General features: G+C 39.0%; 1 protein-coding gene across 2 annotated transcripts in view; it reads left to right on the top strand.

The window, feature by feature from the left end:
• Nucleotides 1-27,245, top strand: part of DTWD2 (DTW motif tRNA-uridine aminocarboxypropyltransferase 2) — a 90,622-nt gene that overhangs the window by 25,247 nt on the left and 38,130 nt on the right. The window contains exons 1-3 of one of the 2 annotated variants that reach the window (XM_075741012.1): nucleotides 4,818-5,045; nucleotides 5,828-5,918; nucleotides 8,941-9,035. In XM_075741012.1, coding sequence (XP_075597127.1) covers nucleotides 4,993-5,045; nucleotides 5,828-5,918; nucleotides 8,941-9,035 — 239 coding nt within the window. In that variant the 5' untranslated portion in view covers nucleotides 4,818-4,992. Of the gene's footprint in view, nucleotides 1-4,817; nucleotides 5,046-5,827; nucleotides 5,919-8,940; nucleotides 9,036-27,245 lie in introns of those variants that run through there. The other variant, XM_075741011.1, reaches the window with a different exon arrangement.

The raw sequence follows: 27,245 nt of genomic DNA, 5'->3' as shown, positions 1-27,245 counted from the left end.
TTTCCTTGATCTTGTCTGTGGGAGTAAGTCTTCTGTAGGCTAGTTATTTTGAATGGTTGTGAGGATAGTAGTAGACATCTTAAAAAGTACAGTAATGCAAGTAGGAGAGATAAAACAACAAAATATGATGACCTTGAATTTTACAATTACATCTGAAGTATGGCAGAGATGATATTTTATTATTTCTGTGCTCCAGGGTAACTGAGTATGAGACTGGAGGACTATAGCACTGCAACTGTGAGAAATATTTACATGGCAACATTACACAGCCATCTTGTAGGGCCTTAAAATCACCAAGCCACATTACCTACAAACTACCTGCTACTGAGAAAATAAGGGCAGCTCATAGTAATTGAAGCAGTGGTAATGATTGAATTGGCTCATCCTGTTTAATTTTAAAAGGGAGAACTCCAAGTAATTCATTTATTAGTTTAGTATTATAGTTCACAGTTTCCCTCTTCCTCAGTAGTTTAAAAGCACGTGTGAGCTTCAGTTAACAAAGCAGAGCAGCAGAGCTAGTATATTTGGGACATCAGCTATGGAGTTTCTAGTTTAAATCTGACTTATATTTATTAGGATTAGAAGATGGGCAAGTTTTCAGAAATCTCAAGTCTACTGTGTAGAATTAGCTAGAGTGAACTTTAGGCCTGTCTTTAATGCACTGTTCAGCTGGTGACCATGCAGGATCTATGCTTATTATCAGCAGAGCTTCAGGGAATACCAAATCTTCCTCCTGCCTGCACTAGCCCCGGTCTTGCCAGATGGGTCTCGGCCATGTGGAAGATGAGGTAATCCATTATTTCATTTCTGTTTAGTGCAAGAGGGAGAGGTTTTTCTTTAATAGGAATGGCTTCTTACCTTCCATGAAAGTTGTGGCAATTGCATCAGGTCACATACTGTGCAGCCATAGGGTGAGGGAAAGCAGAAATATAATATAATCAGCAAATTCTTTTTAAGATGGCAGTAAGTCCTGTCAATTACAGAAGAATACCCCAAAGGAGCTGTAAGATTTTGCCCAGAGAAATGCAGAAGTACATACAGACAAATTTTAGAGCTCAAAAACAAAAAAATAAAAAATACAGTTAGGTAATCTTAAGCAATTGCAATTGGCATTGTATACATTCATATTAAATTGTGCAGACTGACTGAGAGTAGAAGAACAGCCATACCAGAGCACATCAAAGATCCATTTGCACAGCATGCTGTCACCAGCCATGAACAGATGTAGTACTGAGCTTAAAGCGTAAGCATATGCTGGTACTTCTGTCCTTTCTCTAACTGCCTTTAGCTCAGGGGACTCTGAGTGGGATGTGACTTTGTACCTTCAGTGGTGGTGCTTCCATATCTGATGGATTTTTATTTCACAAATTTTTGAAGCCATCTAAGTTCTTGTATCCACAGCATTGGTCAGCAAGGAGATCTGTGGCCCTTGGCATGAGGAGTTACTCTTCATGTTTGTTTCTGACCTGGCTTCTCCAGCCTTTTTTTGCACTGGGAGTGAAAGATGGGGCTAAACCAGAGGTTTATGTAGTGTCATGATAATGTTCCCTCTTTAATTCTTTCATCCTTTCCTAGTAACAATTAACATCTGATCTGCATTTTTGAGAACTGCCAGGCATTAAACTGCCATTTCCACAGAACTGTTTATCATAAGGTCTTACTCTTGAATGTTGTGCCATATTAACCTCAGACCTTGGGGTTTTTCTGTATGTTGGGTTAGGATTGTTTCTTCCTAAGTGCATCATTTTATGTTTATCTATGTTTAACTTAATCCACTCATTCTTTTAAGGTCCTTCTATAGCTGTAGTGGTTAAGATGGAGGATGCAAAATGTAATCTGAAAACCATTTTAAATTTGTATTTGTCCTCTAACAAAAACTAGCAAAAATAACATTTGTTCTCAAATTTTATAAAATGTATGGACTTATGCCTTTAAACTTCCAACACAGCTCTGTAAAATTCCTGAATGTTGTTTTAATGCATGCCTATAATGGACTTGTGTTAGTATAAAACATATATTAAAACATTAGTATAAAACAAACATATGGTAACTTTGTGGCTTTTCTCCAGACTTCTCAGGTGGGTTTTGACCTTGAAACCCTTGGTGTTTTGACCTAAACAGTAGAGAAATCTAATTTACTTGAAGCAGCAGTTTCTGTTGGGGCAGGCATGTTTCTTTGAAAACACAGAATCAGGGGCTTGACCTTGGCAATATGTGTTGGAACATGAAAATGTTGCCACAAGTGATAGTAGTTTTAAAACATCAGCTTCCTCTTTATTTTAATATTGCAAGCATTGTTTCTAGAACATGTGTTTGGCACGCTTAACCTCTTCATAGCTTTCCCTAGAAACCTCTACAAATACTGAGCATAAAATTGTATTCTTTGCTTACTCTGGGTTTAAATCCTTGAATTACCTACCTTTAGTTTTCTGAATATGGCTGTAAGAGCACACTCATTTCATTCCCAGAATGGTGCCTGGTTTCAGAAGCCTTTTGGACACGTTGTAACAAGATAAAAGTTAGTCCTGAAGTGACTAAGGCCATTTATATTTGTAGGAAAATCATACAAAGACTTGGAAAGTTTCAGAATTAGCTCACTATTTTCCAGACTGCTGCATGTTTGCTTTTAGAGCATCTCTGCCCAGAAACTAGTAATCACACTAAACTTGACACTGCAGAACAGAACAGTCCACAGTCCAGATTCAGTTCTGCTGGGAAAATAGGGTAAAGGTTATTCTGAATCTGAACGTCATTAATTTAGATGTGAATAACAGAAGGAAAGCTATGAGAAGTCTGTGGATGTGCATGGCTGTCTTTTACATATGGAGCACGTCCGCAAAACACAGAATGTTATTTTTTCTTTTTTTTTAGTCCCACCAATGTGACAGGTTACTTTGTTATAAGTTTTTAAACTAGAAATGCTGTGTTGAAAAACAGGTAAAAACCCACTGGATAGCTCTGAGCTGTAGTGAAATGGCATGCAGGTGAATAATACTGTAAAAATTATCCTTTAAATCCTAGCCCCCACCCATGAACCTGAATACTACCATTCCTGCCTGAAGCAGATCGCTACTTTCATTTCCAGAAATGGGAGAAAACTGATGTTCATCATTAAATGAGTTCCCTCATGCTGCCCCTAGTCTTCTGTAACATCAGCTGTGTATGTAGGGCAAGACCGTAACAGAATCTTTAAACAGAAAAAAAAAAGACAAAAAAGCTTTTCTGCCTAGGTGGCCTTTGTCAGAGCAAAGGCAGCTTTTGTGGTGGTGTAACAGAACTACTCTTGTTCTGCAGTGCTTGCTAGCTGACTGATGTAGGCTGGTAATGTTAGTTTCACATAGAAATAATGTTGGTTGTTTTTTGTTTTGTTTTGTTTTGTTTTGTTTTTTTGTCTCGGCACAATAACGATTAGGTACCAAAGTGAAAGGATGGAAATAAGTCTTGTGCCCCCAGGATGAGGTTGTAAAAGTACGTATTCAACATAATTAGGTACCTAATTGGGTGCTTAAAGTTAAGTAATGTATATACATATGTAAGTAGTTAAATTATATTGGAAAGCATTTTATTTGTCATGGTTTGTGCTCTGCTCCGTACAAATCAAATTATAGGTAGAGTTTATTCTGTAAGTGTTTGAAAATGCTTGCTTTCTGGTTAATTTCCCTTTTTTTTTTTTTTTCTTCTTTTGGTGAGGTTAACAAAGCTTAAAAAACTTCCTGTGAAAAATCCAAGCCAGTGTGGAAAATACAAAAAGCATACGCAAAAGGCAGACTTGAAAATAAGTAAGTTATATATAGCCAACTTTGTAATAGTTAAACACCCTGAGGTCAGAAATCACTAGAAACTGTTTCCGTCTGCGTATAAAAGCTAGTGAACAATGCAGCTCTTTGGATTGAAGTCACTAGCTAACTGTTTTGGAACAGCTTTGTGTAGTAGATTTTTCGTGCCTTAATCTCTCCTCAGCAGAAAATACTGTAATGGGGACAACTTTAACAACTTCTTTTTTTAGTGAAACCAGCCATTTAATAACTGGAGGAAACTAAGAAATCGCACTTAGTACAAAATTGAGTTTCCACTGAATTTGATGATCAAAAAGAGGATGAACTTCTGCTTAACAATCGAGGCACAGGCAACAAACAGCCTCCGGGGGTATTTGCTGCTTCCAGGTTGTTAACAAAACTGTTTTCAGAAATTTCTGTTTAAATTGGTTACGCGTGAGAAAATATTGGAAAAAATAAAGCATTGGAGAACTTCTGAAATTAGACCCACCAAAACTGAAAGGGAGGTTGGTTGCAGTTCATTTACAGTGAAGGTCCCCGGAATAGTGAAATTAATAAGTACTTAATTTTAGGCTCAAAGCTTGACCATTAATACAACAGAATGTGCCAAATTTATGCAGGATTAGCAACAGGAAAATGTCAACACTAGAAGTGCGAAGGAAAGACGGACAGCGGACCACTGGAACAGTATACCAGAAAAGCGTATGAGAATAATTTTCATTTTGTCATTAGGCTGATTTCTTGACCATGGGCTTTGTAGTCTAAATATTTTAAAATACTTTTTCCAATGCTTATTTTGATCAGTACCAATTCTTTCCCTTGCATCAACACTCCCCCCACAGCTTTGGATTTAGACTGTTGTTGGGAAACCTTTAACTGTATACCCTATGGAGAAAGGAATAATCTCTGTGTCTCAGTAGCTGGGGCTAGAAGTAGGGGGTTTAAATTAACACAACCTGTCAGCTGTTAAAGAGGAGCTTATCTATTGTCACCGCCTTTTTATAATGTCGCCATTTACTGGTAAGAATGTTTGGCTAGGGAACAGTTATACTGGCTTGGATTACTGTAACATTACTTTGTACACTGAGCTGGATGCCTGCTCTTGTGGACAAACAAGTGCAGTGTCAGTCGGACTCACCACAAACTTGATCTGGACCTGTCTTCAGAGTTTACTTCTGTAAATCGTGTCTACTGCAGTGATTGCTTACTGTCTCTGATGTGTGACCAACGTACAAACCACTACCAAGAAAGATTGCAAGGAGGACGCAGGTGAAGTTGTGCTCCGAGTCCCTAGCATTCTGCTGAAAATCCTGACTTAATATTTTTTAAGCTCAGAGAGTTTTATTTGCAGGGATGGTGTGATTTTAAGTGGTGAAAATTGGTAATAGCTTCACGTTAACGAAATCCATAATTTTTCTGAGTTACTGAATAATATAGGTGAGTAGCTATAGTGACCTTCGTGTGTGCACATGCATGTGTGTATGTGTGGTTTTGGTATAACAACTTCAGTTACTCTACGGATAACTTTGAGCTTAATTCTTTGCTTGTGTTTATTCTTCATCATTCAGCATATTAGTTTCATGCCAAGCAATATTTAAGTTCATGTCTTTAGATACAGTTCATTCTGCTGTGCAGCTACACAGCTACGTGCAACACCAAAGAATTTAAAATAATTTTGTTAAATTTTGTTGTTAAAACACTAAGTTGGCATGAAAAGCAGTAACAGACTTCTCTGGGGTACAGATACCAGTAAGTTGCTCCTCCTGAAGATGATGAAAGGATTTTCAGAGTGCTTTAATCCTAACCAGACCACAGGAGGGGTCTGAACAGTGCTCTCAAAACTGTATTTCATGAAAACCTTGTGGTTCTTTATTTTTAGAAACAGAGGAGTTTCAAAGAGAAAATTACATCAGGTTTAATACACTGTATCATAAGGGGAAGTTCTTAACATGCCTCTTGGGATGTGGTATGTGTTTGTTCAACATATTTATTCCATCTTTCATAAACTGCTTATTACTTTTGTTGTTCTCTCATTCCCTTCTGTCATGCAGCCGTCCTCAGAAGGTGTGTTTATGTCCGTTCCTGCCAATACATCCGCTAAAGGTCTCCACCTGCTTGTATATAATTCAGCATCCAGCAGAGGTGAGTAAGGCTGTGGTAATTGTTGGAGTTCAGCTAGAATCTTAATGCTGCAAATGGTAGGCAAGAAGAAACTGGTATGCTGTTAACATTATCTAATGGGGTTTTTTTCTTTTAAACTTGATGATTTAAATACCAGTTCACCTGAGATATTGTATCTTTTTTTCAGTTCTTCTGAATTATTTTATCTTCTGAAATCACACCTCCTTTCTTTGGGTCTCTCTGGGATTGAGTTAATTTTCCCCATAGCAGCCCTCCTAGTGCTGTGCTGTGTATTGGTAGCTAGAACAATCTTAATAACACACCAGTGTTCAGGCTACTGCCGAGCAGGGCTCCAAACCCCCCCCTCCAAAGGCTAATAGCCTGGGGGTGGTCAAGAGATTGGGAGGGTGCATAGCCAGAACAGCTCACTGAAGCTGACGGAAGGGATATTTCATGCCGTATGACACAATAAAACCTGGGGAGTGGCATTTGTTATTAAGGTGCTTGTCTTCTGGAGCAACCGCTACATGTGCTGAGGCCCTGCTTCACAGGAAGTGGCTGGACATCACCTGCTGATGTGAAGTAGAGAATAAAATCTTGTTGTTTTACTTTTGCTTCCACACATGGCCTTTGCTTTTCTTTATTAAACTGCCTTTATCTCAACCCACGAGATCATTTTAATCTGATTTTCTTCCCCCTGTTGAAGAGGGGGAGTGATAGAGTGGCTTCATGGGTACTTGGAGGCAACCAAGGTCAACCTACCACATAAGTCTTCCAATCCTTTTTCTGTTTATGTACTTCAATGGTCAAATAATGAATAATCAGTAAGTTGCAAATCACTGTTAGAACACTGAGAACAAAGGAGAGAGTAACTGCTCACTGTCAAACCAGTAAATGTAAAGTAGCCAATATGATAACACATAGGTTTATATATAGTCTAGTTAATACAAATGGTTTTAATGAAGAAAATTATAAACAAATGAAGCCTTTTCTTAATGTTAGTTTGACTGAGCTGTTCTTAAGCTTCTGTTCTCAAACGATTCCTTTCAGCTTTGAATTTTATGTGTTATCTTCCTGTAAACATGGATTGGTTTTTAGATTGGAAAGTTCCATTTTCCCTGTAGTAAGAGAATGTATTTATTTGATATGAAAGGTAATTCAGAAGTAATGATATGACATTGGAGGGAACAGTTGAATGACTTTCCCTTGACTGATGATAGCTATTTGGTTTTGCTTATCAGAGACAAATAATTGATTTTCTTCCAGTTCCTTTATTGCCACTTCTTACATTCTTATGAAGAAGGGAGTCTTCTGACTAGTGAATTGGAGTGTTATTTAATTATGATGAAACAAAAACAAATACTACCGTACCACCATTGATGGCTTATTCCACTTTGCTGAGATAGAAGAAATCAATGGTAGTTTGAAGGATATTTCTCCCTCCCCTTGCTAGCACTTCACTCTCCAGATACTTTGATCTTCATCTATCCCTAGGAGACGTCATGCTGCTGCTGCTGTGCAAAGTGGTGGTGGATGTAGCAGTACAGCTTATTCCTTCAACTCCATGATGTTTTATTTATAGAGGATCAGTAGATAGGGATCAGAAAAAGCAAAATTAATAAAGATTTTAGGCAGCAGTGATAAAAGTCTTCACAGAACTAATTTAATAGCAGTTTGATAGCAAGACAATGTGAAAGCTGCAGGCAGCTGCACATTGATAGTTGTGGAAGGTAACAGCCGCCCAGAGAGAAGTGAGAGAGCTAATCAAGGCCCACGTGTTCACAAATACTGAACTGTTGATACACCGCTCATAAATCAAAAGACGGACCAAACCCTCCCTGGGTTTTCATTAATTAATCCTGTGGTTTAGGGACTGATCTTTGGATTTTCATTGTTGGAATCATGAGACACTCAGGCTGAGAATAGTGTAAGAACTCATTTCTTACTGGGTTTAGGGCTTTCGTAATCCTCGCCTGACCTCTAGTGTCTTGCCTCCTGCTAGATTCAGCTAATAACCTTCCTTTCTTCCTCTTGTGATAAATAAATAAACTGAAATTTTCATTCAGTTTTTGGTGTTGGCTTGCTGTCTTCATTAAATGCAAGATAAACCTATGCTCCCTCTTCCTTGATGGGAAAACAAAAATTGACACCCTAAATATTCAAGCTCAGTTTGCAATACTTCTTGTCTAGACAAAAACTAGTGTGTTCCCAGCTGTGTTAAATAAAGGACAGAAACAAATTGCTGTGTTTGGTAAGTGGATGCTTTGCTTCAGCTGCAGTACTTCCTTCTTCCTCCACTTTCTGAAGCCCTGCTCCAAGTCAACTCTCTTTAATGCTCTTTGAGACCTGAAGAGCCCCTGCTCCCCACCCTGGCATGGCAGTCACCTTCCTCATCCGTGCCACAAAGATGTAGGCAGATGCCTGGTCGATGCATCCTGAATGGCGTGAGACTGAGTACTTGTGGCAGTGTTGGTGCCGTTGCCCTGGTTACCGTGAAGTGACAGCAGCGTGGAGATGTTTGTATTTCACACTGTCAGTTATAATACACCCAGTGTTTTTATTTTTAGCACCTGTTTGTGGAAATCAAGTCCTCCCCTCATCTTCCAATTTAGAGACATTAGCTTCTCAACCTATTACACTAATGCTAATGCTGTTTTTTGCCTCCGATTTATTATTTATTATCCCTGCCCGCAGCAGGGGGGTTGGAACTAGATGATCTTTGAGGTCCCTTCCAACCCTAACCATTCTGTGATTCTATGATTCTGTGAAGTTTCATCATTGTTTTTGATACTGCTAGCCTAGTTCAAATTTATGCTGATGATCATAGGTTAGTTAAGACTAAGTTTAATACTGTCAATCAAAACAATACCATTTGAATGCATCAGAATTGGATATCTTTTCTTGTAGGTCTTTATTTTCTGTTGTCTGATAAGATTTTTTTTTCTGTGTCTATAGTCAAAAGAACTTGAAAGTAAATAGAAGCATTAACGATTCATAGAAGCCCTCCTTGATATTATTCAAAAGCAACTTTTCTTTTTTACAGGAAAGTCGAGTGTTAAGAACGGTACCTTTGCTAGCAGCTTGTCTCCCTCCAGACAAATGTAAAATTTTGGTTGGTCGACGTTTTAGTGAAGACAGGTGAGTGGGATTGCCTATGCATTTTCTGTCCTCTGTAAATTTTGGAAATTTTTTTTCAGTGTCTTTATTAATAGCTGACAGAATTCTTAATTTTTATTTTAAGTGTGCACATTCACTCTTTATATAAGCTTCTGATTTCCAGCAAAGAGAAATTATGTATAGTAGTCAGAAATACTAGGTGGTTACTCTACAACTCTTAGCTTTTTGCAGTTCTGTTCCTACCTGTTATTAGCCTTGTCTTGCTATTCTCTAGGGTTCTTTTCATACTGACATATAAGTAATAGTTTTTACTCAAGTGCGGGAGATTGTACTTGAGAAGGGAGTCCAGTGGTGAAAAACTCTTAGAGAACGTATTTTTTCAAATCCTTGCCTCTTTCTCTTAAAATTAATTATAAGAAAGCATAGCTTTCAGGGGTTGTTAATTTTTTTAATTTTTCTAAGACCTTGGATGATATTGGTCGCTCACATAATGTCTTTAATCTTCTTTAGATGAAGCTAAAAGTCCTAGAAACCAGTTCTGTTTTACCACATACATTTTCAGTAAAAGCAAATAAAAATCGTGAATACTGATGAAGGAAATTAATTCTAAAATTGAGTTTAATCTTTGGAGAGAACTTTCTGTAAAGCACAGTGAACAAAAATGTTGGAAGGTGATTCAGAATGGTGCTCCCATACTTTTGTGCTGCCTCTATAGTAACCACCGCACATTAGGAATACATAGCTTTTCTATTAGTCTTCTGTGATAATAACTGTAATAATTATCTAAGAAGTTCCAGGCTACAGGGAAATCGTACTGTCTTCCCATTAAACCTGAAAATGAAGCAACTCTTCATACTGATGTGCACAGGGTGGAACACTATCAATACAATCTGCTTCTAGTAAATCTCCTTAGATTTTTTTTTTTTTTAGAAGTTATGATTACAGTATTAAAGCTTCTTCAAGTTTGAATCTGGAGATATTTCTCTAACCTAAAGGATCCTCTTTAGGTGAAAACCAGCCTCAAAAATAGTTTAAATAGATTCATAATTACCTAGTTCCTATGAGTTTTTTTGCCATAAAACATACTGAAGGTAGTGGAAGAAATGAAAGTTTGCCTTAGGTTAATATGAATTTTGGTGATCTGACTTACCTGAATGCAGAGCTAAAAGTAGTTAGGTAGTAGTCGTGGCTCCACTCTAAGTATCTGCAGTATGCTTTCTTTGTACTGTGGATGTAACTAAGACTGCAGAAGTCAGGAGTGCTCAGTCATGGAGTTCATTCTCACCTTCCTGGGAGGAGAAGGGATGAGAAGGGGAGAAAAGTTATTTTCCAGCTTTGCAATGTGTTATTTATACATAATTTTTTTTTCTTAGCTATATATGCATTCTGCCAGTATTTTAACCCATATTCCTTATTTGTAACTAGTGCTTGATACTTGAATAGCTGGGTAGAGGATCATATCAGTGTTATTTTGGACTTGTAGCATCCTTCAGGCCATGAGTTGGGTAGATGTGTTCAGAGAGCTCACATAAATCACCTGGAATGACTTAAGTTCCTTCTGTGCTGTGGTATGTTCTAGGAACAAGCATCTGCAGATGGGGTGGAAACATCTCAGTGTTTACTGTGAATGGGGAGGGCTGTACTGGTCCCTGCCCTCCTCTTAGGGTGAAAATCTCTGATAATGGTACTTTTAAAGTCTCATAAATAGTAGTGGTTCAGCTCATGTTTTATGGCATATTGAACTAATCAAGCTTGCCCCATGGCAGGGGAAGACTTCTTTGTTACTTTGAAGAAAAAAATTATTAGAGTGCTTTCTGATACGTTTTATAAGTATCATTGTTTTGAAGCACTTAAGGCCATACCTTTGTTGTTTTTGAAGTTGTGCGATATTATTAGTGTCCTTTGCAGCTTCCACCAGGAGTGCATGGGTTGGAAGGGAATAGAAACAGTGTAACTCTAATTGTGTGCTTGCACTGATCTTGCATATGAACAGCACCTGCAGATGGAGGAGTAATGTGGTGCACTCTTTCCTCTGCATACATATAGAAGCCCTACCATGTGGCAGACCTGGGAAAATGATGTCCTTGATGGTTGCCCATACATTTGTAAATTATCAGAATAGAATAGTAGTGGGCATATTTGTATTATCAGGGATCCAGCAGCTCTTGGCAGTAGCTCTGAAAACTTAGAACACTTCAAGGTAGCCTTTGGGAGCATAAATAATTGTTATGATAGATTTGAGTGAAAATTAATCCATACAAAAAGCTGATTTATTTTTTTTTTAAAGTCTCCATCACAAAAGCTCTAGCAGAGGCATACCAACCAGCAAACTGACAGTTGTTAATCTGTAGCTGTCAGAAGAGGTCTGCTTTCAGGTGGGAACAAACATACCATCTGAGCGGGGTAGCTCTGTCAGTCTTCAGTGCCCCTCTCTTGAAGAGGAAGGCAAGTTCCTTACCCAAGTGTACGTAGGTTATTTTTCCTCATTTGTCCTAGCACAAATGCCTAGTAGTATGGCAAGTAGGGGTGTGGGAGGGTAGGGTTAGCTTCACTGCCAGACTGGAGATTGAATTTTATGTAAAAGTGTAAAATACTTCTTTGTATGTCTGACATAACTTATTAGTATAGATGCTGAGCCTGTTAATTATAGGCATCTTTTAGACATCAGCTGGAAGGACAGCATAAGCAAGCAGAGGGCTCAAATCACTTATACTGAAATATTCAAAACTCTTATGCAAAGCAAGCTTCCTTACTTGCACAAGGTCAAACTGATTCCATGGTAACTGGATTTTTCATTTCTGACTTCGTGAAGTGATCACATATCATGTAGCAGACACTGAAAAATTGATAGTAAGGATTAGCCAGACCTACCAGACCAGTGTGGTAGGATTTTAGTTAATTTCTAAATTGGCAGTAGTTTCAGTTATTTCTATTAATTTCTGCTATTAGGCTGTTTCTGTGATGTTGATACTGCAAAACACAGGAGTATATAGAATGATTATAACCTTGACAAAATATGTTTTACCAATAAATTTGATTAAAGACTCTTCTAACAGCCTGTACCTCAGATTTTTGAACCTTCTAGAAAGGAAAATGCGGAAGTTAGTTTATATTGATATCTCAGAATATTTTTGTTGTGTATTTGTGAAAGGGATTTTTAACTGTTTGTAGTAATGGTAATGTGTGTAACTTAATCACCTTCATTAGGAGTGGCAGGAAAATGTTTATATGCACTTTTTTTGCCATTGTATCCATTTTATTGTGTTCTTCTCTCACTTAGAACCCCTGCTTTTCTCATGACTGTAGTTGCTCTTTACTTCATGTCTTTTTTCTTTTTTTTAATAGTTTTTTTTTGTACTGACAGTACATGCCATTTATATTGCTCCTTTTCTGCCTGTCAGCATTCAGATGTTCATAACCTTTGCATAATTTCCTTTCCCTTTTCCCTGTCTTCTTTGGTACATTCAAATGTTATAAATTACAGATGTCTTTTGCCTTTTTTCCATTCTTTGCTTAAGTCTTCTAGCAGCACAAATCCAGATAGCATTTCCTAATTTTTTCCCCTCTTATGCTAGTATTTAATCTGATTATTTTACAAATACCTTACTGTTTTTATTAGCTACCACCTATCTAAACCCTTCGTGCTTGACTTAAGATTTCTAGGTCTTCCTTAGTTGATAATATCTCAAATTCTCTAGCATTAGTTAGGATAAAATTTGATTCATAGTTCTTGATCAAAACCTATTCAAAACCTATTTTTATTAAATCAATGTCTCTTGTTAATTGCTTCTGCTTATCAAAGACATATATAATACTTCAAACATTATGTTCTCTTAGATTTCTAAATACTCCCACCTCTCTCTGAGTAATTTCCAGCAGCTTCCTCCTTTCTGCTCTGACTCAGTTGTCAGCTGGTTTCCAGTTTATCAGTGCTCATTGCTGAGTTTATCAGCCCTGAAACTACTTCCTGTTCTCCATTAGTACAACTGACCTTCCTGTCCATCACAGAACTTAGTTTCTGTGCTGACCTTATTCTCTCCTTCAGATCTGTTATCTTCGCATCTAAGCAATTCTAAATTTTCATTGAAATTAACCCAGTGTATTTTGCAACCAACACTGCCACCATCAACACGTAATTTCTTGAAACATGCAGATCTTGCTCCAACTCTTTTGCTGTGCTTCCTCAATACTGATGATTTTTCTAGAATAACATTGCCAGAACATAGTAGTGTGGATTTTGTTCTTGCCTTGTGGGCTTTCCTTCATTCAGCTCTGCACTGGCAAAAGAAGGTATTTTTCTGATACCTTCCTTTTTTCGAGGTTGGGTATTTCATCTAGTGACACTTTATCTTCTGATTTCTCTTGGCCTAGTCTCAACTCCTTTATTACCCATCTTTCAAAACTTTGTTTTCATCTTGGGACATCTTCTACATTTTTATATTCCCATACTGTTTAGCATCTGTCCCTCCATCATTATTTTGGCTTCAGAATGCCGTTCTCTGACTCAGTGTTGTGTATTTTTTTTCACAGAGGCCTACTTATTTTGTCTGCATTTGATTTTTACTGATCATCTACAGACACATGGTTGTATCTTGCCCAAATAGTGAAAACTTGCAAATCTATGTTCTTTTGGAATAGGAGGAGAGGTCCTAATTCTCTGATGTGTTCTGCTGACTGTTAAGCTTGAGCTTACAAGCTTGTCTTGACTTTACTCTGTTTCAAATATTATAGCATGCTTTCCTTTGGCATTGATAAACATAACAGTCTTTTCCCATAAAGGTCCATCCCAAATCCTATTGAACAGCTATTTTCTCAGCTTATTGAACTGCTTTCTCCTGATTGTTTGACAAGTCAGTATGCTATCTCATGTTGTCAGACTGAAAGTAAGTATGTCATTGTCAGAGCTTTTCTTTGCCTGGTGTCCTGTCATCCCACTCACTCTTGAAATGTCTACTTTTACCTCATGTTACTTAAAGATGCCTATTTCTCTATTTCTTTTTGATTGTTGGTTGAATTTGTTCCATGTGTCTGTTTAGGCTTGATCGATTGTCCTGGAAACACTTCTAGAGGTAATTAGTCTTTGTTTTATCTGTCCGAAAACCTCAATTTGTCATATATTTTAATATGTGCATACAGAATCATGTCAGGCTCCCAATATACTAAAAATACTTGAAGTTTGTGCTCCCCATTACTCTTACTATAGGTTTCTTATTCCTCAGTCTGTTTCACATCTGGTTTGTTAATTACTTGATAAGGACTAGAAACTTTTGATTTGTTTTTACAATTCCTTAGTGAACTGATGTCTGGTCTCAAAAAGCAATGGTCTTAAGTGCTTGAATAATGCAAATCAATGTATTAGAAATTGTACCTGCAATTAACTGCAGATGCAGTTATAGTATTATGTATGTATTTGTTATGCTAATGTAGCTGATAGTATTTTTAGTATATCACGTTTGAGGCTTTCGAAGCACATTAGTATGTGATTACATACGCAAGAACAGGCATAGCCTGAATCAAATTTGGTCATGATCATGTTGGCATGGGAACACTGAATGTTGGTCCTTTTCTTCCTCCTCCTGTTCCAGCTAAATTTGCACTTTTACATAGAACTATGTAATAATGAATTGTAAGCAAACAATGACACTTGGAAAATATTTCACTGAACTTTTTGTTAAATACCCTGTAAGAGAGGACTGACTTATGCATTAAATGTTTCATCTAGATCCCAGATCATAGAATGGGTTGGGTTGGAAGGGACCTCAAAGACCATGTAGTTCCAACTCCCCTGCCATGGGCAGGGACACCCTCCACTAGACCAGGTTGCCCAAAGACCCATCCAGCCTGGCCTTGAACACTTCCAGGGAGGGGGCATCCACAGCTTCTCTAGGCAACCTGTTCCAGTGCCTCACCGCTCTAACAGTGAAGAATTTCTACCTAATACCTAATCTAAATCGACCCTTCTTCAGTTTAAACCCATTCCCCCTTGTCCTGTCACTACACTCCCTGATAAACAGTCTCTCTCCAGCTTTCCTGTAGGCCCCTTCAGGTACTGGAAAGCAGCAATTAGATCTCCCCAGAGCCTTCTCTTCTCCAGGCTGAACAATCCCAACTCTCTCAGCCTGTCCTCACAGGAGAGGTGCTTCAGCCCTCTGATCAGCTTCGTGGCCCTCCTCTGGACTCCCTCCAACAGCTCCATGTCTCTCCTGTCCTGGGGCCCCCAGAGCTGGACGCAGTACTCCAGGTGGGGTCTCATGAGATTGGAGTAGAGGGGCAGGATCACCTCCCTCGACCTGCTGGTCACCCCTCTCTTGATGCAGCCCAGGACACGGGTGGCTTTCTGGGCTGCAAGCGCACACTGCCGGCTCATGTTGAGCTTCTCATCAATCAATACCCCCAAGTCCTTCTCCTCAGGGCTGCTCTCAATCCATTCTCTGCACAACCTGTAGCTGTCCTTGGGATTGCGCCAACCCATGTGCAGGACCTTGCACTTGGCCTTGTTGAACTTCATGTGGTTCGCACGGGCCCACCTCTCCAGCCTGTCAAGGTCCCTCTGGATGGCATCCCTTCCCTCCAGCGTGTCGACTGCACCACACCGGGGGCATCAGCAAACTTGTGAACATGTTGCTGACAAAGATGTTAAACAGTGTCAGTCCCAATACCAGCCCCTGAGGAACACCACTCATCACTGGTCTCTCCGAAGTTCTGACTTTGGGCATTGTCAGCAGTAAGGGTGTATGCAACCCCTTTTGGCAGAGCCTGTTTCCTGTGTGTTATGTTATGCTCCCTTCAGGACACGTCCACAGGGAACACACCTGCAGCTCCCTCTGTACCAAAGCCTTGCCACAGGAACACAACACTGCCTATGATCCTTCTGCTAATGTTTCTGTTCTTAAAGATTATGCTTCACAGTGGTAGAAGAGAAAGATTTGATAATATGGGCTTTTTGTTTTCAAAAGTGTACTCTTGCTTTGTACAGGGAAAGTACTGTGCAAGCGAACGTAGTAACCAGCGGCTGCAGTTCACCAGCTGCGTAGGAATAATGCAGTGGTCTGGATTTGCCTTAGCAGGATGATGCCTCTGGACCTATCTCAGAAACAGCTTTCTGAATTAGTATCAAAATTTGCACTGATTTTTTTTCTTTTTTCACATAGAGTAAAAAGTAGGCGTTTTCTCACATTAGTAATTTATTCTGTTTGTTTCACTTGGAAATCATTTGTTGTGAACACTTCATGTTAATAGTGAAATTAATTGCATTAGCCCAAGTTACAGATGAGAAACAGGTACATTACGTTCCTGAAGCAAAACTTGCAACTTTTTTATAGAAACAGTAATGGATGTAATTTATTTTAAAGAAATGTGGCATTTCTAGATATACTAATTGCTGCTGCCATTTCATATAGGTGCTTTGTTTCCTGGGCTTCAGTTTCCAATTTGCTTGGATATTTTTGCTGTATTTAGAAATTTTGTTCTGAAGTCTTTGTGCAATTGTCTACATTGTTTTCTTGTTATACCTTGAGTAGAATTAAGGTATGGTATCACCTTTTCCTACTGTTCTGGGACTGTAGCTTTAGAAATTCTTTCCCCTCCCCTCCTCCTGCTTGGGCTTAGGGTGTGTTTGGAGAATTTTTTCTCTACTAGAAGGAGTAAAAAGATTGTTTTTGTCTCTGGTAGTGATGCTTCAAAAATTCTTCATCAGTTTCCTGGCTTCTATTTCAATTTTGTCCCTCTTCTCTCCAAAACAAGCACTTTGAAGATGTACTGGCTTTTAGAATGTATGTTGTTAACATCCTAAACTATAGTAAACAAGATACAAATAATGCAATACAGATATTATAAAAAACAAATGTTTAATTTAAGTTTTACAGACTTAGCAGGGGGGGAGGAATCTTGTTATTGAAATTAAGGTTTTAAGATATTTAGAGATGCTAATGAGTCGCTAGTTTGTGTTACATAAAAGGCATCATAAGACTCAGTAAAAGAGCTACAAAAGTCTGTTAGAATTACTGCAGTTTCTCTGGCCGCTTTTCTGTATGAGTCCTACATGCTGCTTGAGAGAAGATTAGACTTCTTAGTTTGTGTGTATTTGTTACATAGGGGAGAAGTGGTTGAGCCTATCATTATGGCTATTAGATACTGCTCTCCAGGTTTCCTCTTCAGTTAATTGCTTAGAGAAGCTGGGTATAATTTAACCAAATGATTGCTACTGCTCTTCTGTAGAAAGAATATTTTCTTCGTAAGAAAACTGTTTTCTTACTTTTTTCCATGATGCTAGATAAGCCATAAAATATTTTTTATAAGTTTTACAGTAGATAGGAAGAGGTAACTGAATGCAGTGTAAAGGAAAAAAGTATGCAGTAGAATGTGGAGACCTGTGTTTTAGCACATAAGAATCTGTTGTTGTTCTTGGGTTGTGTTTTTCAGTTTTGGGGGGTTTTGTTGGTTTTTTTCTTTGGCGAGGGGGAGATGTTTGCAATAAACTCTTTTCATTGAGGAAGTCATTAAATTTGAGAGAACTGGTACTGAGGTCCACTAACAAGCAAAAACTTGCCAAGATAATGGCTCTGCTTCTCATTTCTTGACAGGACGGTACCTTTGGCTGCCATTGCATTCATTTTCAGAACTAATCTGCCCATGTTACTGAATGTGATTGTTGGCATTAGTTAGAAGTGTCAGGTTTTTAGATGTTGAGATAAGTTTTTCAGGAAAAATGGTTCTCAACCACTTACTCTAATACTACTGACAGGAAGTAGTTTTCCTTTTATTACTAGGTTATGTTCTAATTTTGTTTTAATTTAAGCACAGTACATGACAAAGGAGAAGTAAACTGAAATTGGAATATAGGAAGACACAATAAAACCAACACATTATTACCCATTATTCCTTTTTATTCTAGTTTATTAAATGTTGCAGGCCAGCTCCACTTGTGACAGTAATAAGAAACTTGGTATCACAAGCTAGGGTCCTGGTACAAACTCACCTCTATTTTATTTACATGTTTATGCTGTAAAAGATAATGTTATTTGGAGGCATTGGTAATGATGGTTTTTCACTGAGGAACCAACCAGAGTTTTTGCTAACGAAGTATTTTACATACAGGTTTTCATAGATTAAAAAGGGTGAAATTAATAAGCTGGTTTTATGACCTTTTCCCCTAGTAAACAGTAAAATATTTAGTTGTAGAATTTCAGGTTTCCAAACCTTAAAAATATTTGTCATGATTTGATCTTTCAACCAAAGATAACTTGTTTATACAACTGATCTGTTTAGAACAGAAGAAAAAAATTCCAGGTTATATTGCAGACTTGTCCTGATCCGATATCGGGGAGGGTTTGATACAATCCCAAGAGCGAGATTAAGATACAAACGAGGTCAGATGTTGTACAACCTTTTAGCTTTATTTTTTATGAGCAGGGAGAAAAGAACTGTATAGAAAGAGACAACCGGGAGAATGGGGAAGGGCAAAGGAGACAAAGAGGTAGAGAGGGAGACAGAGAGGGGAAGGGACCGAGTCGGGGACGAGTCTAATTACCACCACTCCGAGTCCAGTGACGTTCCATTAGCTCCTCTATGGTGTCCAAGCGTCACAGGTTTTGTCGAAGCAGATCCCGGAAGATGCACGAGGAGAAAAAGAAGAAGGAGAAAAGCCCCACCCCTTACCAGAGCACGTGCGCTCCTTTATATAGGGCCCTACGCTCATGCGCAGATCGCGGCTGCGTACGTGCTGTTCGTGTGGCACGTGCGGTACGTGTTGCCTCCTCGGGAAGCCTTTTCGCGCCCTGGCTCTCGCGCATGCGCATGCTGGCGCTCGTCCGCAGACCGCGAGGTGGGGGGACAGTGCCCTCCGAGGCGGGACGTCAATGCAGGGCTATGGTGGTGCGACTGCAGTGTCGGGACAAACTGCATACAGTAGCGGTCCGCTACAAGACTAAATGTCATTTATCTATTAAAAAAAGTAGAGTATCTAATATGAAAATACCGATTTTTCTTTTGCTGGATATCTCTTATGCTTCAGTCCTGCTCCCAAGGGATTGTTTCTGAGTGTGATGATAGAGGGTTGTTGCCTTTATTTTTTATTCATTTTATTACCTCGTGGGAATTATGGGGATCAGTACTCCTACAATCTTCCAAGTATGGGAGTATTGAGAGAGCAAAGGCACCTGCTTATGACCAGGGTGAATTAGTAAAAATTATGAGAAACTGAGAAATTCCCATTAACCTGACAGTTTTTCACAGATAATAAATTACCATCTGTTCTATAATATTAGTACTGTTTGCTACTAAATGGCAATGTTGGATTTTTAAAATTTGAACACTTGCCTTTCACACTGACAAAGTTTAATAGATCCCTGTTGAATTAAAATTGAATTAAAGAGTTTGAGAGAAACTGAGTATAGATGTGTAATAAAAATGTTTGATACAAAAACTGGTTTATAATGAGATAAGATAGTGTTTAAATTACACATCTCAAGAGCATGCATCCCAGAAATAATAAAATGCTACTTAAGTATGATCATGAGAATGTATAAATCTGCTATGACAAAGTAGTTGGATGCAATTCAGGCACAAATGAAAGATCTTTTCTAAAGTCCATAAACTGCTAATGAAAACTCAAAGCTAGTAATATACACAAATACAGCAGGTACAGTGCCAGGAATGAATGTTCATAGGAAAATCACGTGTTATTAAGTACCTGTACGAGAACATTGGAAACATCATTATATCTGTATAGAGGATATTCCTTCAGGATAGTTCCATTACTTGAAATCATTATGTTTAAGAATAAGATCAACTAAAGACCAGCATTGGTATTTGATATTCATTATATATACATACGTAGCAGCATAGTTGGATAAGTGGGGGTAGAAAGATCCTCAAGATGCCTCTGTTACTCTGTGAAAGTGAGATTGGCTGCATGTAGGCATGGTATTAATACCATGTACAGGATGGTCTGCAGAATTCTCAGTGAGTCTATTTTAACATGTGAACTTAACTTACTATCATTAGAAAGCTTGTGAGGTTTTGTCCCTGTTTAGTTTGTATCTTTATTGCTGCAGTTACACTTATCTTCTTTTCTTGTCCTCTGTGGACATGGAGAATAGGTTATTTCCTTCCTTTTGTGGTTTTGGAGACTATTAACTAAGTTTCCCTTTGGCTGCTTTTTCTCTAAAACTTACAGCTCAGTTTATTCAGTTTTTCTGTGAAGACTTTTATCCCCCTTGCTGTTTTTGTCAGTAGACCTTCTCCAGCTAGTTCACACCTATATGTTTGTGGGTTTGCATTTTTTTTTTTTTCATAGAGGAGGACACTGTTTTAACTGCAGTAGAGTACTTTTTGAGGTGGCCTATATTCTAACATAAGAGCTGACTTGTTTGTTGATGCTGTTTGTGGTGCCTGCATTATTCCACTGAAAAGGTCAACTGTGAAATTAAATTTCTGAGGTGTTACTTATTAATTTGATTTATTACTATTTTTTCCTCTGGATTGCAGACCAGTGTGGTGGTTTGTGGTCCCGTTCTCCCCTGATTCCTGCCCCCCCCCCCCCATTTTAATTAATGTGCTAATTTTTTACCTAGTTTTCATGGTACTCACTTAGACTTGTGCTATACTTTTATAACCATCTTTAGTATCTTGGTGAGTCTCTGTTGTATCTATATACAAGTTTGCTTATACTTTCTACATTTCTGTGGTGGGTTGACCCTGTCTGGAGGCCAGGTGCCCACCAGAGCCGCTCTATCACTGCCCTCCTCAGCTGGACAGGGGAGAGAAAATATAACGAAAGGCTCCTGGGTCGAGATCAGGACAGGGAGAGATCACTCACCAACTACCGTCACAGGAAAAACAGACTCAATGTAGAAAAATTAATCTAATTTATTACCAAACGAATCTGAGCAAGATATTGGGAAATAGAACCAAACCTTAAAACACCTCCCCCCCACTCCTCCCATCTTCCCAGGCCCAACTTCACTCCCCATTTCTCTCCCTCCTCCCCCCCAGCGGCACAGAGGGATGGGGAATGGGGGTTGTGGTCAGTTCATCACACGGTGTCTCTGCCGCTCCTTCCTCCTCAGGGGGAGGACTCCTCACACTCTGCCCCTGCTCCAGCATGGGTCCCTCCCACGGGGTGCAGACCTTCAGGAGCAAACTGCTCCAGCGTGGGTCCCCCACGGGGTCACAAGTCCTGCCACCAAACCTGCTCTGGCGTGGGCTCCTCTCTCCACGGGGCCACAGGTCCTGCCAGGAGCCTGCTCCAACGAGGCCTTCCCACAGGGTCACAGCCTCCTTTGAGTACCTCCACCTGCTCTGGCATGAGACCCTCCATGGGCTGCAGGTGGATATCTGCTCCACTATGGACGTCCATGGGCTGCAGGGGGACAGCCTGCCGCAGTGTGGTCTTCTCCAGGGGCTGCAGGGGAATCTCTGCTCCGGCGCCTGGAGCACCTCCTCCCCCTCCTTCTGCACTGACCTTGGTGTCTGCAGGGCTGTTTCTGTCACATCTTCTCAGTTCTGTCTGGCTGCATGTGCTGCTGCTAGGTTTTTGGGGGCTTGTTTTCCCTTCTTAACTCTATTATCCCAGAGGCACTACCACTGTCACTGATGGGCTTGGCCTTGGCCAGTGGTGGGTCTGTCTTGGAGCCAGCTGGCATTGGCTGTATTGGACATGAGGGAAGCTTCTAGCAGCTTCTTGCTGCAGCAAGCCCTGTAGCCCCCCTGCTACCAAAACCTTGCCACAGAAACTCAATGCAATTTCATACAGTTTATGATATCAGTGAAGTATTCAGGATTTGGCAAAAGGTCTTGTTACATTTCTTTTTCATTGTTTGCATTTTTTTCCCTTTAATTTGTACTTCTTTCTTCTGTGGAAATAATAACTTTTTGTGTGTGTGTATGTGCCTTCATACTTAGTATTGCCCACCAATTCTGTGAATAACTTTTGTTTTTAAAATTCTGTTGTCTTTGTTTGGAAAGCTTATTGGAGAGTCTCTGCTAGATTTTAGCAACCTAGAAATGGTTAGAAAAGAAAATTCCAAGCCACCTGATCCTTCATATGACTCCACTTTATTCTTTTCCACCTTAGTTATTACTTAGAGACCCACAGAGAAGAGAATAGATTTTGCTTTGCCTTGAGGCTTCAGAGAAAGTAGCACCTCTTTTTACCTGAGTGTATTTTTCAAGCAAGCTCTTTTTCTATTAATGTCCAACACACATGAATTTAAAGCCCCTTTAGTGACCAAGTGTCACTTCTATCACTGAAATCACATTTTTATAATTATATTGCTTAATACTCACTTTACAGTAATTCACAAACCTAAATCGTGCCTTACAGACAACCAAGCCATGTTGATCATCAGGCCCTTTCAGGTAACATCAACTGAAAACTGTTATACACTGTTACAGTTGTAATATTTCCTAAAGGAAAAATTAAGCTATATTCTTCCTGTCCTCCCCTCCCTCCCCAAATGACAATTAAGAACTCAGTTAAATGATAGCCATGGCTAGGGTGGAGTGTTACAGAACTGCACATCTTTTTTCATGGTTACATGTATGAATGAATTGTGTATATTTGTAACTTAATCAGAGATTCCCTATAATATATTCTTTTGAGATTTTTACTTAAGGATTGAGATTCATGGCTTCGAAGTCCTGATTGTACAACTCTACAGGAAACTTTTGATAACTGCTATTAATAGTGCATGAATATATGTGACATAAAATAAATGATTTGCTTAATTGATTGTCTTCGTGGCTATTAAGTTAATGTAGAACAATTTTGTATTCAAAATTCTTTACCTGGTCCAATTCTTTAATGAGAAAATTTGTTTTTGAAGTAGCATGCAAAACAAAGCAATTCTAAAGCCTGCTAAGTCTGGTAATACAGTACAGTACCTAAATTAAGAGGTTCTCATTGTCACTCATTTAGGGTTTGAGAAAGACCAAGGAGGAACACAGTGTTTAAGAGATTTTTTTTTCATGTGTAGCAACATTATCTTTCTTTTTTGCCCTGACTGACACAGAGTTGTGAATGCTTGAAAAGTCAACCTCCGATCTGTAGGAAGAAAAGTAGTTTAGAAATTCAGCTTCTCAGTCTCCTCTTGAAATTTGGTGGCTTCAAAGAGTCTGCCATCAGCATATCTGTTCTGACTGAAATGGAAGGTAAAATTAAAGTCCCTGTTAATTCTTTGAAGCTAATCACGCTTCACACTAAGAAAGGCTTCCTCAAAAGCTCTGTGTAAAGATCTAGGACTATGATGAGGAATAAGATGTAACTTAGTCTCCAGCAGTGACCAGCAACCACACTGCTCTTTACCCTCTTATTCCCTCCCAGTAAGCCTACCCTCTTAGGCTTACTGCTGTGCCCCTTTTCCATGCCCAGTCTTGACATTGTCTTTGATATGTCTGCTGGTATGGGTCATTTGCAGATGAGGTTGTGGTTTCAAAGATCGAAGGAACACTGAACACTGGTCAGAAGAGATACAATTAAAGGAGGAACTTCTTTCACTGAATTGTTCCTGAATCCAGGTTGTCGTTAACTAATGGGCAAACTTATTTGCGGAGACGTTTCATAAGCAAAGCTTTATTGCAAGGCATGTGGTCCAGCTATCTTGTCTACGGCAACTGCTGCCCCCAGCACAAACATCCCACCTCATTCTCCATCTGCACTGCCAAAGCTATGTGTCTTGATGACAGGCATGTTGTATTTTGCCATGTTTGAAGTCATGAATGCTGTGAAACTGTGCACTACTGTATGTCACAAGATGGCAAGAAAAGCAAGAAAACCACGTTTCTGACTGTGGGCAGCTGCTGTGTGAAATTCTTCCACCATCAGAATCAACTGTTCCTTCAGTAGCTTGGACTAGCTTATTTTGGTGTGACTGCTCGTGCTTGGCCTCCTAGCTTGTCCTTGTGCTTATCCTAACTGAGCCTTCTGCTCCTAACTTACCTTGGTGTTTCTGTTGGGTTTAATTTCCCCACAGATACAAGTCTTACTGGACTACAGAATTGTGCTCCTGAACTTAAATAAAAGCAACTTAAATTTAAAAGAAACAAACAAAAAACACTCCAAAGGATAAAGAGCTCACGGAAGAGTGGCTGGAAGCTTGGTGAGACTTACCCAATTTGGAGGACTTGGGATCAGAGATGTGTCTTGCTAAGTTGTTTATCTACCTCCCAGTGCAGTGATCTAGTGTGTGGCCTGAAATTTATGTCTAGTCTAAACAAGGCAGTCTGGACTGCCAGCTGAGTTGATACTGAGTTTTTGACTCCACCCTTGTTTTGCAGGGCAAATTTAGCCAGGGATAAAAAGCAGAAATACATTTTCCTGGGTAGCACAGGATTGAGCAAGGAGCTTCTTCACTGGCTCTGAGAAGAGTTTCAAAGCTGGCATATATCATAGAATCATAGAATGGTTTGGGTTGGAAGGGACCTCAAAGATCATCTAGTTCCAACCCCCCTGCTGTGGGCAAGGACACCCTCCACTAGACCAGGTTGCCCAAAGCCCCATCCAACCTGGCCTTGAACACTTCCAGAGAAGGGGCATCCACAGCTTCTCTGGGCAACCTGTGCCAGTACCTCACCACTCTCACAGTAGAGAATTTCTTTCTAACATCTAATCTAAATTGACCCTCCTTCAGCTTAAACCCATTCCCCCTTGTCCTGTCACTACACTCCATATCATTTAATATTTCATGACTCATCATGAATACAAACATTAGCCTTAATGAAATTGTCTCCTGTATTTTTAATTAGCTTACTATCTGTCTCAAATCACTCTTGTACTTAAACAATGGATTGGTACTAAAAAAAAAATAATATTGTTTGAATGTGTTTTTGTAGTAGGATTATATGCACTTACTTTTACAAGTACAGCTCTGTGAAGATGAGATCTAATTCCTAGTTCTCTTACTTATAACCTGTAGTAAGCTTAAGCATACAAGTGAAAGCTTATATGGAAAAAAAGTTGTACTGGTGGGTATGGATCAGATTTTTAAAAGAGCTCAGCAGGCAACAGCTCTATTTCAGCATTATAGTGAAATGGCTAATTTTTCAGAATTGGTTCCTATAAGTTTCCTTTAAAAATATCTGATTCTTGTAGAGAAAATCCTGCCCTATAGCAGTATTTCAGGAGTAGTGTGTGATTAAAGACACTATATTACAGTGTTTACCCAAGCAAGCACGTCAGAAGCATATTCTCACTAAGTGGCTGTGAAAAGTGATATTGTTGGTATGTACTTGCCTTTTGAATGCTATATCAATTTGTTCAGTTAGCAGATTAATTTTTATATTCTGAATACAAATTCAGTCTTGTTACCAAGGCTTTTCATTTCTTTCACAGATCTAATTAAATGTAGCTGAAGGATGTACATAAAAGCTGTTTTGGGGGACAAATTGTTAATGGTGGTAGTATACGAGTAAAAAAAGTCTGATTGCACTATGTATCAGCAACAAACTAATAGGAAACAAAGCCTTAAAACACAGCAAATACAAAACCTGCAGTGAAATTAACAGGATGTACCTGTATAAAAATACATACAAAATTTTTTTGGAACTTGTTTTATACAAACTGTATCTTTTCTAAGCAAATCATTAGGTGTTTATGTTTAGCTCAATCCTCCTGTGCTGTTCTAAGGAAGGAAGAACAAGAGTTTTTTATGAATGGAAGACACACATTTTAATTTTTAATTTTTTTTTTAGTAAATAATGTTGACAGCAGTGAGCCACATAGTGTGGAATCAGTCTGGACTGCTTGCTTGGCAGGGCCAGGATGGTCAACTATTGGAATACTAGCTCTGGGCTTATTGGTACACTGAGTTCAGTTCCCCGTTCATTTCAGATATTTCCCATATGGTCCTCTATGAGTCTTAAGCTCAGGATCTCAGTGTCTTAGGCACTCAATTCTGCCTGAAGTGCACAGATTTGAAGTATACCTAATATGTATCGACTCAAACCCCATTATTAAAAATGTCTTTTTTCCCTAACCTTTCCCCCCCCCCCCCGCCCCTCTTAAGAAAGGAGATTCTTGCTTGATTTTTTGGAGGAGTGGTGCAGATGCCCAACTTCTGGGGCTTAAAAGCTGTGGGGTCACAGTGGCATTAGGAGTTTCTTTGTGTGAACTTACATATCTGTATCCTGCCTGTGTCTGTGTCCATTGTCTTGTGCCTAGTCGTTCTTCATAGGTAGAGTGGAGAGCCCACTTTGTGTGCTGGCTGTTGTTAATCTCATTCTGATACACCTTATTTTCTCTGATCAACTGTACTGGCTTCTCTTTCCACTTCAGAACACAAATAGTCACACACTATTTCAACTACATATTGCTTTTCTACTCCTATCCCATCGGTTACTGTTTGTAACCTCTGAGGCACTATGCAGCATTAATTTCTTATTTTTTGTCACATGCTTCAGTCAGTCCTGGTTTTGTGTTTCTTCCTGCTTTCTGATTGAGGTGATTCTTAAGATTACATCATGATACTGAAATAGATTCAAGACAAGTAATGGAGTCTTTGTTACAAGGCCAGCTTTTTCTCAGATTCTCCCATACCAGCCTACTTGACTAGGTCATTTTTGAGGCTTCCAGTATTACTTAGATGACAATGACTTTCATAAATTTTTATAAACTAACTTACAGTGGTCTCCTGCAAAAACTTCAGGAATTTCTGTGTATGTTGAATGAACACTTAATAGACAGTAGTTATTCCTCTGGTACTATTGCCAAATGTAGAAGCCAACAGGAAGGAAGAAGGGAATGTAAAAATTTGGGGACTGTAACTGTAAAAGTAGTAATTAAATAAACTAAAAGATAAATTGAGATGGTAATATTTTCAAAAATGTACTGTAGATGTGGACTGTGAATGGCTGATGTTCTTTATATATACAAAGTTCAAAATGGGATGATTATAGTATTTTTGTGCTAAGTGCTTGAACAACTTTTACTAGAATACATACGTTAAATTTTGGTAAACAATTCAAAACATCTTTGGTTCAAATAGACATTAGAGACTTAATGCTAAAAGCATCAGAAAATATTCTCGACATACTGCTTATCAAGCTTCCATTGATTACTTTTGTGGGTAGTTTTTTCCTTCCTCCTTAAGAGCTGAGGGAGAACTAACAACTTTTGAGGTACTGGAAAGAGAAAGTGGTAGCTGAGCGATGGACTTTTGAAACTTAAGTAAAATTTGGAGAAGATGAGTCGGTGTTAGTAACTTGGAATATCTAGAGGTATGTTGTGGAAACTTG

This window comes from Balearica regulorum, chromosome Z (genome assembly GCF_011004875.1).
Source record: "Balearica regulorum gibbericeps isolate bBalReg1 chromosome Z, bBalReg1.pri, whole genome shotgun sequence".
Classification (NCBI taxonomy): domain Eukaryota; kingdom Metazoa; phylum Chordata; class Aves; order Gruiformes; family Gruidae; genus Balearica; species Balearica regulorum.
This window is presented reverse-complemented; position numbering and strand designations above follow the sequence as displayed.